Source organism: Schistocerca cancellata, chromosome 6 (assembly GCF_023864275.1).
Source record: "Schistocerca cancellata isolate TAMUIC-IGC-003103 chromosome 6, iqSchCanc2.1, whole genome shotgun sequence".
NCBI lineage: Eukaryota > Metazoa > Arthropoda > Insecta > Orthoptera > Acrididae > Schistocerca > Schistocerca cancellata.
Window position 1 is genome coordinate 574178289 of NC_064631.1, and position 17556 is coordinate 574195844.

The 17556-nt window shown below is 46.0% G+C and overlaps 1 protein-coding gene across 2 annotated transcripts in view; it reads left to right on the forward strand.

Moving 5' to 3' along the window:
* The window catches only part of LOC126190916 (potassium/sodium hyperpolarization-activated cyclic nucleotide-gated channel 2-like), a 303831-nt gene that overhangs the window by 88562 nt on the left and 197713 nt on the right, over positions 1–17556 (forward strand). For both annotated transcript variants that reach the window (XM_049931544.1, XM_049931546.1), the window contains exon 3: positions 9806–9943. In XM_049931544.1, coding sequence (XP_049787501.1) covers positions 9806–9943 — 138 coding nt within the window. The remainder of the gene's footprint in view (positions 1–9805; positions 9944–17556) is intronic.

The following is a 17556-nucleotide window of genomic DNA, read 5'->3' on the forward strand; positions in this document are numbered from 1 at the left end:
TAAGAAAACGAAATTTCAGTTCACCTGCACTGCATTAAGTTGTAGGACCTGCAGTGGGAATTAATGAGTTGGCTATAGGAAGGTTAAGAAGTGGGAGAATGGATGACAGGTGGCATAACGTTTACAATAGGGCTGACAAGGATGGAGAACAGGCCTTGGCAGTGGGGGAGAATAAATTCGACTACGAGGAGGATAAGTATTAAGCAAAGCGGAGTGCTTGACGGGCAAGGCTTTGGAGGGACTGACAGAAGTCAATCTTCTTTGAAGTCATTGTTACAACTGCTATGTACTGTTAGTAAGATATACATTGCAGAGAAAACGAATGAATGTCGCGGAGAACTAAATTACGAAACAATAAGCTGAACAGTTGATAAGGCAAATGGAATTACCGAATGCTAGTGCGGCCTGCCTTGACAGTCATTTCGAGTGTATCGAAACAAAGGGAAATTCTTCGATTTATCAAGGTTTTTTCACTGGAATTCGCAAAAATTTAGATTTGTCGAGAAATTTGATTTGAAAAGATTCAAATTACACTCATGCTCAGAAGTTAAGGACAATGCTGATACATGGTGAAACAATGCTCTGGTGGGCGGTTTGCGGGTTTAAATCACCTCGGGGTATGACTACGTGGAGCATTTGACCTGCAGTCGTAGCACGGCGGCGCTGGCGGTAGTCCACATACGCTCAGGTGTGTTGGTGCATGTCAGAGTACGGTGCAGCGAGTAAGTGTGCAGACGTTTTCAGACGCGCTAATGGTGACTGTGTGTTGAAAATGGCTCAGAGAACGCATATTGATGACATTATGAGGGGTAGAATACTAGGGCGACTGGAGGCTGGTGAAACACAGCATGTCATGGCACGGGCCCTCCGTATGCCAGAAAGTGTTTTCTCGAGATTATGACAACGATTCCAGCAGACAGGAAACGTGTCCAGGCGCTATAGTACGGGACGTCCACAGTGTACAACACCACAAGAATACCGATATCTCACCATCAGTGCCCGCACACGGCCACGGAGTACTGCAGGTAGCCTTGCTCGAGACCTTATCGCAGCCACTGGAACAGTTGTCTCCAGACACACAGTCTACAGACGACTGAACAGACATGGTTTATTCGCCCCGAGACCTGCAAGGTGCATTCCTCTGAACCCTGTCAAAGGAGAGTCCGTAAAGCCTGGTGTCAAGAACGCAGTACATGGTCATTGGAACAGTGGTCCCAGGTTATGTTCACGGACGAGTCCAGGTATAGTCTGAACAGTGATTCTCGCCTTGTTTTCATCTGGCGTGAACCAGGAACCAGATACCAAACCCTTAATGTCCTTGAAAGGGACCTGGATGGAAGTCGTGGTTTGATGGTGTGGGGTGGGATTATGACTGGTGCACGTACATCCCCGCATGTCTTCGACAGAGGAACTGTAACAGGTCAGGTGTATCGGGACGTCATTTTGCACCAGTATGTCCGCCTTCTCAGGGGTGGAGTGGGTCCCACCTTCCTCCTGGTGGATGATAACACACGTCCCCACCGATTTGCCATCGTGGAGGAGTACCTTGAAACAGAAGATACCAGGCGAATGGAGTGGCCTGCCTGTTCTCCAGACCTAAACCCCATCGAGCTCGTCTGGGATGCTCTCGGTCGACGTATTGCTGCACGTCTTCAAAGCCCTGCGACACTTGAAGAGCTCCGCCAGGCACAGCTGCAAGAATGGGACGTTAGACCCCAGCAGCTGCTCGACCACCTGCTCCAGAGTATGCCAACCCGTTGTGCGGCCTGTGTATGTGTGCATGGTGATCATATCCCATATTGATGTTGGGGTACATGCGCAGGAAACAGTGGCGTTTTGCAGCAGATGTGTTTCGGGACGGTTTTCTCAACTTATCACCAATACCGTGGACTTACAGGTCTGTGTCGTGTGTGTTCCCTATGTGCCTATGCTGTTAAGGCCAGTTTTGTGTAGTGCGTCGTTGTTTGGCACCACATTCTGTAATTATCCTTAATTTATGAGCATGAGTGTAGTTAAAGAGTCGACTATATTCAAGGTCCAGTCAGATTAGCGCGACCACCTGTCAAAAGCCTGAATAACAACGTTTAGCAGCGCGGACCGCTGAGAGACATGCAAGAAGATTGTTAGTGAGGTTCTGGACGGTACCGGCAGGGAAGCGGAGCCACGCCGACTCGAATGCCGGGGCCAGCTGCGTTAGATTTCTCGACCGATGCTCCATGGCGCGAACAGCCTGATCGAGGTGGTCCAACAGATTCTCTGTAGGGTTTAACTCCTGGATGTTTGGTAGCCACGGGAGTACAATAAACTCATCCTGGCGCTCTTCAAACCACGCACGTACACTGCGAGATATGTCACACTTTGCGTTGTCCTGCTGGTAGATACCACTGCGCCGAGAAAAAACCGACTGCATGTAGGGGGGGGGGGGGGGGGACATGGTCTCCAAGGAAGGATACATACGCGCTTGATCCACTGAGCCTTCCAGAATGAGGAGCTCACCCAGGAAATGCCGCGAAAATATTCCCCCGACAGTAACGCTCTCTCCTCCGGCATGGGCCTTTTCAACGATTGTTGCAGGGTACCTTCTTCCAGATGTTTCATGCTGCACACGCTAATGGCCAACTCCCCTATGGAGCATTAAACGTGATTCATCTGAAAAGCCGATATGTCGCCACTCAGCGAAAGTCCAGTTGAGATAGTGGGGTGCAAAATGCAATCTTCGTCGCCGATGCACAACAGTCAGCGTGGGTGCATGAACAAGACACCTGATGTAGAGGCCCATACGCAGCAACGTTCGCTGAACTGTCATTTGGGAGGCCCTGTTGGTAGCCTCTTGGTTTATCTGGGTGGTCAGTTGCTCAACAGTCGCACGTCTATTGTCCCGTACGCATCTCCACACCAGTTGCCAACCCCTGCCTTTTGCGCCACAGCTACCTCGATGCTGGTTTTGGAGAGCGCAGTTTTGCCAAGCATTGTCTGTTTTTATATGAAATAAAGACTGGGGAAAGAAAGGGAATGGATGGGTGGGAATTCGTGACTTCCACGAAATCTGAAAATTTGTGCTGGACCGATTCTCGAACCCGGATTACCGATTCTCGCAAGCGGTTGCCTAAACCGCTTCAGCCATCCGACACAGTCCCTGACGACAAAGTTTCTACTTTATCACACGCTGCAATGTAGCGTTCCTCGTCCACTAATCCCTACACGAAAATTATTGATTCTCGCAGGATTTCGGAGGGTATTAGTGAATCCGCACCGAAACAAACAGCAAGGAGCTGTCGCGCTGTTACAAAAAAGTGAATATTTAAGTTTTGTCTGTCTTGTCGGACATTCCCGACGTAACAGACACCACCTAAATATATACATTACTGTCCGCAGCTCGTGGTCGTGCGGTAGCGTTCTCGCTTCCCACGCCCGGGTTCTCGGGTTCGATTCCCGGCGGGGTCAGGGATTTTCTCTGCCTCGTGATGACTGGGTGTTGTGTGATGTCCTTAGGTTAGTTAGGTTTAAGTAGTTCTAAGTTCTAGGGGACTGATGACCATAGATGTTAAGTCCCATAGCGCTCAGAGCCATTTGAACCATTTACATTACTGTATATTTTAACCATGGCAGCACGCGACCAGTTCTAAACTCAGCTGTTTAGGGAATGCTTCCACCCTCGCCCCGAAAGCCATCAGATACACTCTCAGATAAAAAACGCACCACGGAGAAATTTTCCGAATGAGATGGAAATCAATAGCTATGATGTACACGTACAAACAAACATGATTACAGTATCAGAAAAATTGGATGTTTTATTCAACAGAAAGAGCATCACAAATTGACCAAATCAATAACGTTCGTCCATCTCCGGTTCTCATGAAAACAGTTGTTCGGCTTAGCATTGGTTCAAAGAGTTGTTGGGTGTCCTCCTGCCCTGAGGGATGGATATCTTGCCAAATTCTGTCCAACTGGCACGTTAGATCGTCAAAATCCCAAGCTGGTTGGAGGATCCTGCCTATAGTTATCCGGTGACCTTGCTGGCCAAGGTGGAGTTGCGTGAGCACGAAGACAAGCAGTAGAAACTTTCGCCTCTGCAGGCGGGCAATATCTTGCTGAAATGTAAGCCCAGGTTGACTTGCCACGAAGGGCGACAAAACAGAGCATAGAATACCGTCGACGTACCGCTGTGATGTATGGGTGCTGCGGATGACTGCCAAAGGGAACCTACCATGAAAAGTAATGGCATTCCAGACCATCACTCCTGGTTGTCGCGCCGTATGTTGGCGACACTCAGATTGGTATTCCACGGCTGTCCAGAGTGTGTGCAGATCCATTTTCACTTGTCATCGGGCCTCAGTTCGAAGCGGACTTATCACTGAAGATAACTCTACTGCAGTGAATGAGGTCCCTGGCCGAATGTGCCCAACATCACTGCAAACGGCCGTATTGGTGTATAGAGGTCAATGGTAGTCGGAGCAATGGGCGCTGTGATCTCATCCTCCGTTGTGGCGCCTATTAACTGACTAGGCTGGCCGCTGTGGCCGAGCGGTTCTAGCCGCTTCAGTTTGGAACCGTGCGAATCTACGGTCGCAGGTTCGAATCCTGCCTCGAGCGTGGATGTGTGTGATGTCCTTAGGTTAGTTAGGTTTAAGTAGTTCTAAGTTCTAGGGGACTGATGACCTCAGATGTTAAGTCTCATAGTGCTCAGAGCCATTTGAACCATTTTGAACTTACCGGTGACTGAAGGACCAGTTGCATGTCAGATCGATGATAATGAAGACTTCGTGGCTATGAGTACCTCTCTGATGATTGCTCGGTCCTCTGTCTAGGTCGACCGCTTCTTTGTTGACACCGTGTCCTGCCATGGTTCACCCATTCCTGCCAACATCGTCGAATAGTGACCCCGTTCTTACTCAGACGTCTAGCGGTTCGCCTATTACTCCAACTGGCTTCATCGAGCGTGACTACACATCCTCTCTCAAATGCTGACATCTGTCTGTATTATCCGTCCACCTGTATGTGATGCATAGTTAGTGTCCAACTTAGTACCGGATGAAACTCGAAAAGACTTTAAGCTCTGGTGTCGACATGTCTCCTTTTAACTATCGTTGTTCGCTGCATTGTGAAATTGCGCTGCAAGGTCACACATTCATCATCAGCCTCTAAATTGTACAAGTTTGCATTTTCTGTCGACACATGCTTGAGTATCAGTTCGTGACCAACTCCTCCGTGCTCCTTTTTTTTAGTGTCAATCGCTCCATTTCCACTTTACGGCAATGAGTTCTAACAATACCACCACTTGCAAAGTAGGTTAGAAATCAGATTAATAATGTTGCTCACGCAGCATATGTTCGCTTTATCGGGCAACAACGAAGTTATTCATTGTGAATGGTATCGTCAGAATGGAAATAATGAAGTCACTGTAAAAAAGTAATTAATTTTGGCACTTACCTTGAATGGATTCCCACGTAGATTTCGTCGAAGTCGTTATGGCTCATCTTGTTGATTCTAGGGTGATTCCACTTTGACTGTTGGAAGGTCCAGATCTGCATTTTAGCAATATTTGAAGACCTAACAAATGCGTTTTTCAGGAAATTCTTAATGATCAATCAATCCCATATCAGAACAATGGTATGGTAGAAGTAATTTGGTGTCCACGATCCACATTTTATTAAACTTCTCGTAAATTCACATATACTACTTCTTAATTGTCACATCATCAAGAAAACAGTTTTGTATCAATCTTCATATATTTAATTTCTACTTTAACCAAACACAAGACTTGACTGTTCTTTTGCAAAGCGAAATAACAACTTAACTTCTGCAAAGTGAAACAAAGACTACTCTGTGCGCATTCGCGCCAAAACGGTTACAAGTAAGTCAAAGATTATGACAGTCTCATAGAAATGAATACACACAAGAACCATATCACTGTAATATATCGATACATCGGAGTACCTATACATTAATAAAACCAAATGTGAATATTGTCTACATATACATCTACATCTACATGATTACTCCGCAATTCACATTTAAGTGCTTGGCAGAGGGTTCATCGAACCACAATCATACTATCTCTCTATCATTCCACTCCCGAACAGTGCGCGGGAAAAACGAACACCTAAACCTTTCTGTTCGAGCTCTGATTTCTCTTATTTTATTTTGATGATCATTCCTACCTATGTAGGTTGGGCTCAACAAAATATTTTCGCATTCGGAAGAGAAAGGTGGTGACTGAAATTTCGTAAATAGATCTCGCCGCGACGAGAAACGTCTTTGCTTTAATGACTCCCATCCCAACTCGCGTATCATATCTGACACACTCTCTCCCCTATTACGTGATAATACAAAACGAGCTGCCCTTTTTTTTGCACCCTTTCGATGTCCTCCGTCAATCCCACCTGGTAAGGATCCCACACCGCGCAGCAATATTATAACAGAGGACGAACAAGTGTAGTGTAAGCTGTCTCTTTAGTGGACTTGTTGCATCTTCTAAGTGTCCTGCCAATGAAACGCAACCTTTGGCTCGCCTTCCCCACAATATTATCTATGTGGTCTTTCCAACTGAAGTTGTTCATAATTTTAACACCCAGGTACTTAGTTGAATTGACAGCCTTGAGAATTGTACTATTTATCGAGTAATCGAATTCCAACGGATTTCTTTTGGAACTCGTGTGGATCACCTCACACTTTTCGTTATTTAGCGTCAACTGCCACCTGCCACACCATACAGAAATCTTTTCCAAATCGCTTTGCAACTGATACTGGTCTTCGGATGATCTTACTAGACGGTAAATTACAGCATCATCTGCGAACAACCTAAGAGAACTGCTCAGATTGTCACCCAGGTCATTTATATAGATCAGGAACAGCAGAGGTTCAAATGGTGCAAATGGCTCTGAGGACTATGGGACTCAACTGCTGTGGTCATAAGTCCCCTAGAACTTAGAACTACTTAAACCTAACTAACCTAAGGACATCACACACATCCACGCCCGAGGCAGGATTCGAACCTGCGACCGTATCGGTCGTGCGGTTCCAGACTGTAGCGCCTTTAACCGCTCGGCCACTCCGGCCGGCCGAACAGCAGAGGTCCCAGGACGCTTCCCTGGAGAACACCTGATATCACTTCAGTTTTTCTCGATGATTTGCCGTCTATTACTACGAACTGCGACCTTCCTGACAGGAAATCACGAATTCAGTCGCACAACTGAGACGATACCCCATAGGCCCGCAGCTTGATTAGAAGTCGCTTGTGAGGAACGGTGTCAAAAGCTCTCCGGAAATGTAGAAATACGGAATCAACTTGAGATCCCCTGTCGATAGCGGCCATTACTTCGTGCGAATAAAGAGCTAGCTGCGTTGCACAAGAACGATGTTTTCTGAAACCATGCTGATTACGTATCAATAGATCGTTCCCTTCGAGGTGATTCATAATGTTTGAATACAGTATTTGCTCCAAAACCCTACTGCAAACCGACGTCAATGTCAGTAGTTCGATGGATTACTCCTACTACCCTTCTTAAACACTGGTGCGACCTGCGCAATTTTCAAATCTGTAGGTACAGATCTATCGGTGAGCGAGCGGTTGTATATGATTGCTAAGTAGGGAACTATTGTATCAGCGTTATCTGAAAGGACCCTAATCGGTCACAAAAATATGTCTGTTACTTCGCTGAAAAGTAGTACGATATTACTGGTATTGAGAACTGGGGTTGGAGTGCCGTAATGGTCACATAAATAAAGAACCATTACAGACTGCACTGTTTGCTGTACAGCCCCGACACGCTTTATGCAGGGTGTTACAAAAAGGTACGGCCAAACTTTCAGGAAACATTCCTCACACACAAAGAAAGAAAATATGTTATGTGGACATGTGTCTCATTTTATTACTTCTCTTCAAATCACATTAATCATGGGATGGAAACACACGGCAACAGAACGTACCAGTGTGACTTCGAACACTTTGTTACAGGAAATGTTCAAAATATCCTCCGTTAGCGAGGATACATGCATCCACCCTCCGTCGCATGGAATTGCTGATGCGCTGATGCAGCCCTGGAGAATGGCGTATTGTACCACAGCCGTCCACAATACGAGCACGAAGAGTCTCTACATTTGGTACCGGGGTTGCGTAGACAAGAGCTTTCAAATGCCCCCATAAATGAAAGTCAAGAGGGTTGAGGTCAGGAGAGCGTGGAGGCCACGGAATTGGTCCGCCTCTTCCAATCCATCGGTCACCGAACCTGTTGTTGAGAAGCGTACGAACACTTCAACTGAAATGTGCAGGAGCTCCATCGTGTATGAACCACATGTTGTGTCGTACTTGTAAAGGCACATGTCCTAGCAGCACAGGTAGAGTATCCCGTATGAAATCATGATAATGTGCTCCATTGAGCGTAGGTGGAAGAAGATAGGGCCCAATCAAGGCATCACCAACAATGCCTGCCCAAACGTTCACAGAAAAGCGTGGAGGCCATGGAATTGGTCCGCCTCTACCAATCCATCGGTCATCGAATCTGTTGTTGAGGAGCGTACGAACACTTCGACTGAAATGTGCTGGAGCTCCATCGTGCATGAACTACATGTTGTGTCGTACTTGTAAAGGCACATGTTCTAGCAGCACGTGATTGCACAATTGCGTGCGGATTCTCGTCAGCCCACACATGTTGACTGTGAAAATTTACGATTTGATCACGTTGGAATGAAGCCTCATCCGTAAGGAGAACATTTGCACTGAAATGAGAATTGACACATTGTTGGATGAACCATTCGCAGAAGTGTACCCGTGGAGGCCAATCAGCTGCTGATAGTGCCTGCACACGCTGTACATGGTACGGAAACAACTGGTTCTCCCGTAGCACTCTCCATACAGTGACGTGGTCAACGTTACCTTGTACAGTAGCAACTTCTCTGACGCTGACATTAGGGTTATCGTCAACTGCACAAAGAATTGCCTCGTCCATTGCAGGTGTCCTCGTCGTTCTAGGTCTTCCCCAGTCGCGAGTCATAGGCTGGAATGTTCCGTGCTCCCTAAGACACCGATCAATTGCTTCGAACGTCTTCCTGTCGGGACACCTTCGTTCTAGAAATCTATCTCGATACAAACGTACCGCGCCACGGCTATTGCCCCGTGCTAATCCATACATCAAATGGGCATCTGCCAACTCCGCATTTGTGAACATTGCACTGACTGCAAAACCACGTTCGTGATGAACACTAACCTGTTGATGCTACGTACTGATGTGCTTGATGCTAGTACTGTAGAGCAATGAGTCGCATGTCAACCCAAGCACCGAAGTCAACATGACCTTCCTTCAGTTGGGCCAACTGGCGGTGAATCGAGGAAGTACAGTACATACTGACGAAACTAAAATGAGCTCTAACATGGAAATTAAGCGTTTCCGGAGACATGTCCACATAACATCTTTTCTTTATTTGTGTGTGAGGAATGTTTCCTGAAGGTCGGCCGTACCTTTTTGTAGCACCCTGTATACCCTCCACTGGTGGTGCTGCCACCTGTGAGTGGTGTGGTTACTGCAAGTTGACATCGAACACAGCCGGTGGTCACATTAATGAGACCGGACAGGCTTTTGAGCTACGGTTGGGTTTTCAGATTTGAGCCACGTTGCATAACACCTTTCGCAAATCCACGAAGACTGTCGTGCTGCGCCTCCCTCTGGTAGCGGCCGCTTCGAGGTCTGTCGGGCCCCCACGGGAGGAACGGCCACGGAGAGTGGGAGACGGGAGCGGGAGTGGAGGACAGGGTGCTCGCAGTCGCAGCTCTGGTAGACCAGTGGGCGGATGCCACCACTTGTTGCAGGATTTCAGCGAGAGCTTCCAGATCCTGCACGCCGGCCGGGCGCTGCGCATCCTGCGGCTGGCCAAGCTGCTCAGCCTGGTGCGGCTGCTGCGGCTGTCGCGCCTCGTCCGCTACGTCAGCCAGTGGGAGGAGGTCTATGTAAGTACCGCGCCGCCACGCCGCCGACAAAGCCTGCACGCCGGCACGCTACGCCACCAGCTCACAACTCGTCCCGCTGGGCAACGGGGCTAGAACTGAGTTCGCAGTTTCTTACTGTGCCGCCCCCTCGCTGTCCTCCAAATATAGTTTGCTGCCACACCCCCTTTTAATGTGCTACAGATTCCTAGGATCTGAATAACAACGACAATGAAATATACAAAGTATTATACGAGGGCTACCCACAAAGTACGTTACGTTTTGGAATTAAAAATAAATAAGTATTGAAATTTTTTTTTATTATATACAGATGAAAGCTACACTTAAATACTACTTTTCTACATAGTTGCCATTTAAATTAAGGCACTTATCGTAGCGATGGACGAGCTTGGAAATTCCTTCGTCGTAAAATTCGGCCGCCTGCGCCTTCAACCACGTGGTTACCTCTTCATCTTCATCTACATCTACACCTACATGATTACTCCGCAATTCACATTTAAGTGCTTGGCAGAGGGTTCATCGAACCACAATCGTACTATCTCTCTACCATTCCACTCCCGAACAGCGCGCGGGAAAAACGAACACCTAAACCTTTCTGTTCGAGCTCTGATTTCTCTTATTTTATTTTGATGATCATTCCTACCTATGTAGGTTGGGCTCAACAAAATATTTTCGCATTCGGAAGAGAAAGTTGGTGACTGAAATTTCGTAAATAGATCTCGCCGCGACGAGAAACGTCTTTGCTTTAATGACTCCCATCCCAACTCGCGTATCATATCTGACGCACTCTCTCCCCTATTACGTGATAATACAAAACGAGCTGCCCTTTTTTGCACCCTTTCGATGTCCTCCGTCAGTCCCACCTGGTAAGGATCCGACACCGCGCAACAATATTCTAACAGAGGACGAACGAGTGTAGTGTAAGCTGTCTCTTTAGTGGACTTGTTGCATCTTCTAAGTGCCCTGCCAATGAAACGCAACCTTTGGCTCGCCTTCCCCACAATATTATCTATGTGGTCTTTCCAACTGAAGTTGTTCGTAATTTTAACACCCAGCTGTGCGTCGTCATCAAAACGCTGCATAGCCAACCACTTCTTCATTGCTGGGAATAAGTGGAAGTCACTCGGTGCCAGGTCGGGACTGTACGGCGGATGAGGAAACAACTCCCATTTAAAAGATTCGAGAACTTCACGAGTGGCATTGCCGCGTGGGCCCGGGCGTTGTCACTTACGAGAAAGATGGCGACTCATTACTCGATCGCATCGTTACTGGTGACGAAACATGGGTTAAGCATGTGAACTGCGAGACAAAATTGCAGTCAATGCAGTGGGGGCACACAAATCCCCCCCCCCCCCCGAAAAAAAACCAAGAAATGCATGCAGACAATGTCGGCAAGGAAGGTGATGGAGACTGTCTTTTGGGACAGAAAAGGTGTTATTTTTGTGATTTCCTGGGAAGAGGCACTACAATAAACTCTCAAAGGTATTGCCAAACTCTGCACAACCTCAGAAGAGCAATACAAAACAATCGCAGGGGAAAGTTGGGCTCAAAGATCTTGCTGATTCACGACAACGCCCGGGCCCACACGGCAAATGCCACTCGTGAAGTTCTCGAATCTTTTAAGTGGGAGTTATTTCCTCATCCGCCGTACAGTCCCGACCTGGCACCGAGCGACTTCCACTTATTCCCAGCAATGAAGAAGTGGTTGGCTATGCAGCGTTTTGATGACGCACAGCTTCAAGAAGAGGTAAGCACGTGGTTGAAGGCGCAGGCGGCCGAATTTTACGACGAAGGAATTTCCAAGCTCGTCCATCGCTACGATAAGTGCCTTAATTTAAATGACAACTATGTAGAACAGTAGTATTTAAGTGTGGCTTTCATCTCTATATAATAAAAAAATTTTCAAATACTTTATTTACTTTTAATTCCAAAACGTAATGTACTTTGTGGATAGCACTCGTAATACCGGGTGATCAAAAAGTCAGTATAAATTTGAAAACTTAATAAACCACGGAATAATATAGATATAGAGGTAAAAATTGACACACATTCTTGGAATGACATGGGGTTTTATTAGAACAAAAAAAAACACCCCATATTACTAGACGCGTGAAAGATCTCTTGCGCGCGTCGTTTGGTGATGATCGTGTGCTCAGCCGTCACTTTCGTCATGCTTGGCCTCCCAGCTCTCCAGACCTCAGTGCGTTCGATTATTGGCTTTGGGGTTACCTGAAGTCGCAAGTGTATCGTGATCGACCGACATCTCGAGGGATGCTGAAAGACAACATCCGACGCCAATGCCTCACCATAACTCCGGACATGCTTTACAGTGCTGTTCCCAACATTATTCCTCGACTACAGCTATTGTTGAGGAATGATGGTGGACATATTGAGCATTTCCTGTAAAGAACATCATCTTTGCTTTGTCTTACTTTGTTATGCTAATTATTGCTATTCTGATCAGATGAAGAGCCGTCTGTCGGACATTTTTTGAACTTTTGTATTTTTTTTTTTTTTTGGTTCTAATAAAACCCTATGTCATTCCAAGCATGTGTGTCAATTTGTACCTCTCTATCTACATTCCATGATTTATTCAGTTTTCCAATTTATACTGACTTTTTGATCACCCAGTATAATAATTATTATACTTTGTTTAGTTACGCAACGCAACAGAATTAAAGAATCTTTTTTTTCGAAATAACGTAACGGCCTCCCATTGCGACATATAAGTTTGAAATTTCGCTCAAAGATGCGTACAACTAACCTCCGTAAAGATGCAAAAGCATGGCACACTGCGATGTCACCCGCGTACTCTATGACGCTTCAAACGGCAAGGTGTCGACACACGCAAAAAGGTCACACCTCAGAAGTTCATGTGACTTGTAAAGTGGTTTAATGTTGAAACACTGGCGAGAAATTTCACCACAATTCTGCCCAACGATACCACGGAGGTGTCACACGATAGGAAGGTCGTCACAGCCCCTCTTACCAACATTTCACCCCTTCTCTTCACGCCACCACGATGGAGCTCAGTACCGCGACGCCCAGCGATGCACTAACGCAATTTCTTATGAGTAGCCGAGGAAAACATTTCAGACAAACCGCCTCTCAGACCTGAAGGGCGTCAGTGAAACCGCTCCTATCCTTGGGACGTTGATTTCCACACATTTGGCGATCGAAAACAACAATTCGCACTTCGATGTGCAAAAGGGCGACGTTTTTGACAACCTTTCGCAATTTTGACACCACCTGAGCGATTCAACCCTTCTCTGTGGACACCACAGGGCTGCAACCCCATTGAATATGACCTCATTTCTCTTGTGTGCTGAGTGACCACAATTTTGGTCTGATGTACAGAATAGAACCAATAGGAACCACGCAATACCATTCGACAAAGTTTGAACGTGATCCAAAATAGCAAAGGGTTCTTATGCGTTTTCGGTGCTCTTTTTCATGCTCTCCTGTTGCACGATCATGGAGATGTGCAACATTGACACATGTGTGAATAAAATGATAAAGAGTCCCTATAGGGACCCCCAGTTTGGCAAAAGCCTCCGTGGCACCCATCCACATTGATTGAGAATTTTAAAAATGTGCCTTTAGAGAGAGAACCTGCAAAGTAGCCTGAGGCGCTGCAGGTATGCAACCATTTGACACACCTCCACGCCAGTTGCTTGCCTGTAAGTAGGCAACCACATGATACACCTCCAATGCTAGTTGTCTGCAAGCAGGCTACTGGACTACTTCCCAGGTTTTCTCTGTAAAGACACATTTTTTAAAAAAATTCTCAATAAAGGACAGCAGGCGCCACCGAGGGTTTTGGCAAACTGAGGGGTTTTAGAGGGACTCTTTGCCGTTTTATTCAAGTCTGTATCTATGTCATGCGTCTTGTGATCACGCCACAAGAGGGTGTGAAACAGGAGCACTGAAAAAGCATAACCACCTGCTGCTGCTTCAGATAAAGTTCAAATTTCGTCGAATGGTTTTGAACGGTCCCTAGTAGCTCCACACTGTACATCAGAGCAAGAATTTCAGTCTCACTGTACTCCAAAGGCGTGAAATAAAGTTCCATGGGGTTGCAGCACCATGATACCCGTCGAGAAGGGTTGAACCGTCCAAGAGGTGTCAACAGTGTCAGAGGTTATCAAGAACATCGTCTTGTTACTCATCGCACTGCGAACTGTCGTTTTCAACAGCGAAATGTGTGGGAATCAGCGTCCTATAGAAAGGGATGGTTTCATTAACACCCTTTTTGTCACCCCTTGAGGCCTTTTCGTGTCCATTCTGAGAGGTGGCGTGTCTGAAATGTTTTCCTTGGCCACTCATAAGAAAACCGCTTTATTTCAACGCTGAACGTCACGTTTCCCACCTCCATCGTAGAGGTGTCAAAGAAGGGTTGGAATGTATGCAAAAGGCGCTGTAACGACCTTCCCATTGTGTGACACGTTCACGGTGGTATTTAGCGAAATTGTGGTGAAATTAATTGTCAGTGTGACGTCATTAATCCACTTTATACGTCACACGAACTTCTGAGCTCTGGCCTTTTTGTCGCATGTTCCGACACCTTGATATTTCGAGCGTCGTCGAACCCGAGACTAGCGTCATAGGGTGCCACGCTTTTGCACCATTACAGTGGAAGGTTTTCAGCCAAATTTCAAACCCATGCGTCGCAATGGGTGGGAATTACAGGGTGAGGCTATAAAATTCCTCTTTTTTCGAATTTCTTTCTTTGGTACTGCCAGTGTGCATTTTATATCGTCGCTACTTCGACTAAGATCAATTCTTTACTTATGTTGCGCTGTTTACAAGAAATTTAGAGAATGCTTTTGACAGTGACGACTGTAATATACTATGAAATTATGAAGGTAGTAGGGATGAAATAAAAAGGAGTGAAAGGTCGTTTACAACTTATACTGAAATGTTACTGCAGTTACAAGCGTCGGAGGATGTGAAACGGAAGCAGTAGTTGAGAACGGTTGTAGTCTATCGCCATTGTTATTCAGTCTGTACACTGAGCAAGCAGATAAGGAAACTAAGGAGAAATCTTGAAACTAAATTAAAATTTCAGAGCGAACAAATAAAAACTTTGAGGTTTGCCGATAATGTTGCAATTCCCACACACTCGACATAGGGCTTGGAAGAGCAGCTGAAAGGAATGGATAGTGTCTTGTATAGAGATTATAAGGTGAACAATAACAAAAGTAAAGTAAGGACATTACAGTGTAATGGAATTAAATCAGGTGATACTGGGGGAATCATATTCAGAAGATGGAAGGAAAGAAAACTAGAGTTTAATACCCCGTCGTCAGCGCGGAATTAGGGACCCAGCGCAAGCTTGGCGTCGAAAGGACGAAGTAGTGCATCGGCCGGCCGTATCCTTTTCTAACGATGTTGTTGTTTTGGTCTTCAGTCTTGAGACTGGTTTGATGCAGCTCTCCATTCTACTCTATCCTGTGCAAGCTTCTTCATCTCCCACTACCTACTGCAGCCTACATCCTTCTGAATCTGCTTAGTGAATTCATCTCTTGGTCTCCCTCTACGATTTTTACCCTCCACGCTCCCCTCCATTACTAAATTGGTGATCCCTCGATGTCTCAGAACATGTCCTACCAACCGATCCCTTCTTCTAGTCAAGTTGTGCCACAAGCTCCTCTTCTCCCCAATTCTATTCAATACCTCCTCATTAGTTATGTGATCTACCCATCTAATCTTCAGCATTCTTCTGTAGCACCACATTTCGAAAGCTTCTATTCTCTTCTTGTTTAAACTATTTATCGTCCACGTTTCACTTCCATACATGGCTACACTCCATACAAATACTTTCAGAAACGACTTCCTGACACTTAAATCTATACTCGACGTAACAAATTTCTACCGGAATTTGCCTGTAGCGATTTATGGAACTCACGGAAAACCTAAATCTTTGTGGTCGGACGGGGATTTGCAGAGACGTCGTTCCTAATGCGAGACGAGTGCACTAACAACCATTGTGACACCGCGCTCGGTCAGATTATGAGGTGAGACAATAAATGAAATGTGTGAGTTTTTATGTCTGGCAACTGATCTTAGCCGAAGTAGCGACGATATAAAATGCACACTGGCTGTACCAAGGAAAGAAGTTCGAAAAAAGAGGAATTTTATAGCATCTAAAATACATTCTAACACAAAAAATGACGAAGACCGCGAAGGAATTATCGGAATGCCACGGAAATCGGTAGATGTGATGTACATGTACAGACAAAAAAATTATTACAATTTCAGAAAACTGGATCATTGATTCAAGAGGAAGGGCTTCACAAATTGAGCAAGTCAATAAAGCATTGGTCCATTTCTGGCCTTATGCGAGCACTCATTCGGCTTGTCAATGAATGATAGAGTTGTGGTGTATCCTGCTGAGGGACGTTGTGCCAAATTCTGTTCAGTTGGCGCGTTTGATCGTTACGATGGGTAGAGGACCCTGCCCATAATACTCCAAACGTTCTCAACTGGGTTAGATGCGGAGACTTTGCCGGCGAAGGTGGGTTTGGTAAGCACGAAGTCAAGGAATAAAAACTCTCGCCGTGTGCGGGCGGGCGTTATCTTGCTGAAATGCAAGCCCAGGATGGTTTGCCTTGAAGGGCAACAAAACGGGACGTAGAATATCATCGACAGAGGCATATGGCCAGTCATTTCCCCACACTCAGTACGCGATGAAACAGGACGCAAAAAATTAAAATACCGGACGTAGTACGTTTGAATATTTTATTTCGGTTGTTACAATGTAATACATGTATCTTTGTGAACTTATCATTTCTGAGAACGCACGCTGTTACAGCGTGATTACCTGTAAATACCACATTAAAGCAATAAACGCTCAAAATGGTGTCCGTCAACCTCAGTGCATTTGGAAATACGTGTAACGATATTCCTCTCAACAGCGAGTAGTTTGCCTTCGGTAATGTTCGCATATGCATTGACAATGGGCTGACGTATGTTGTCAGGCGTTGTCGGTGGATCACGATAGCAAATATCCTTCAATTTTCCCCACAGAAAGAAATCCGGGGACGTCAGATCCGGTGAACGTGCGGGCCACTGTATGGTGCTTCGACGACCAATCCACCTGTCATGAAATATGCTATTCAATACCACTTCAACCGCAGGCGAGCTATGTGCCGGACATCCATCATGTTGGAAGTACATCGCCATTCAGTCATGCAGTGAAACATCTTATAGTAACATCGGTAGAACAATACATAGGAAATCAGCATACATTGCACCATTCAGATTGCCATCGATAAAATGGGGGTCAATTATCCTTCCTCCCATAATGCCGCACCATACACTAACCGGCAGAGGTCGCTGATGTTCCACTTGTCGCAGTCATCGTGGATTTTCCGTTGCCCAGTAGTGCATATTATGCTGGTTTACGTTACCGCTGTTGGTGAATGACGCTTCGTCGCTAAACAGAACGCGTGCAAAAACTCTGTCATTGTCCCGTAATTTTTCTTGTGCCCAGGGACAGAGCAGTACACGACGTCCAAAGTCGTCGCCATGCAATTCCTGGTGCATAGAAATATGGTACGGGTGCAATCGATGTTGATGTAGCATTCTCAACACCGACGTTTTTGAGATTCCCG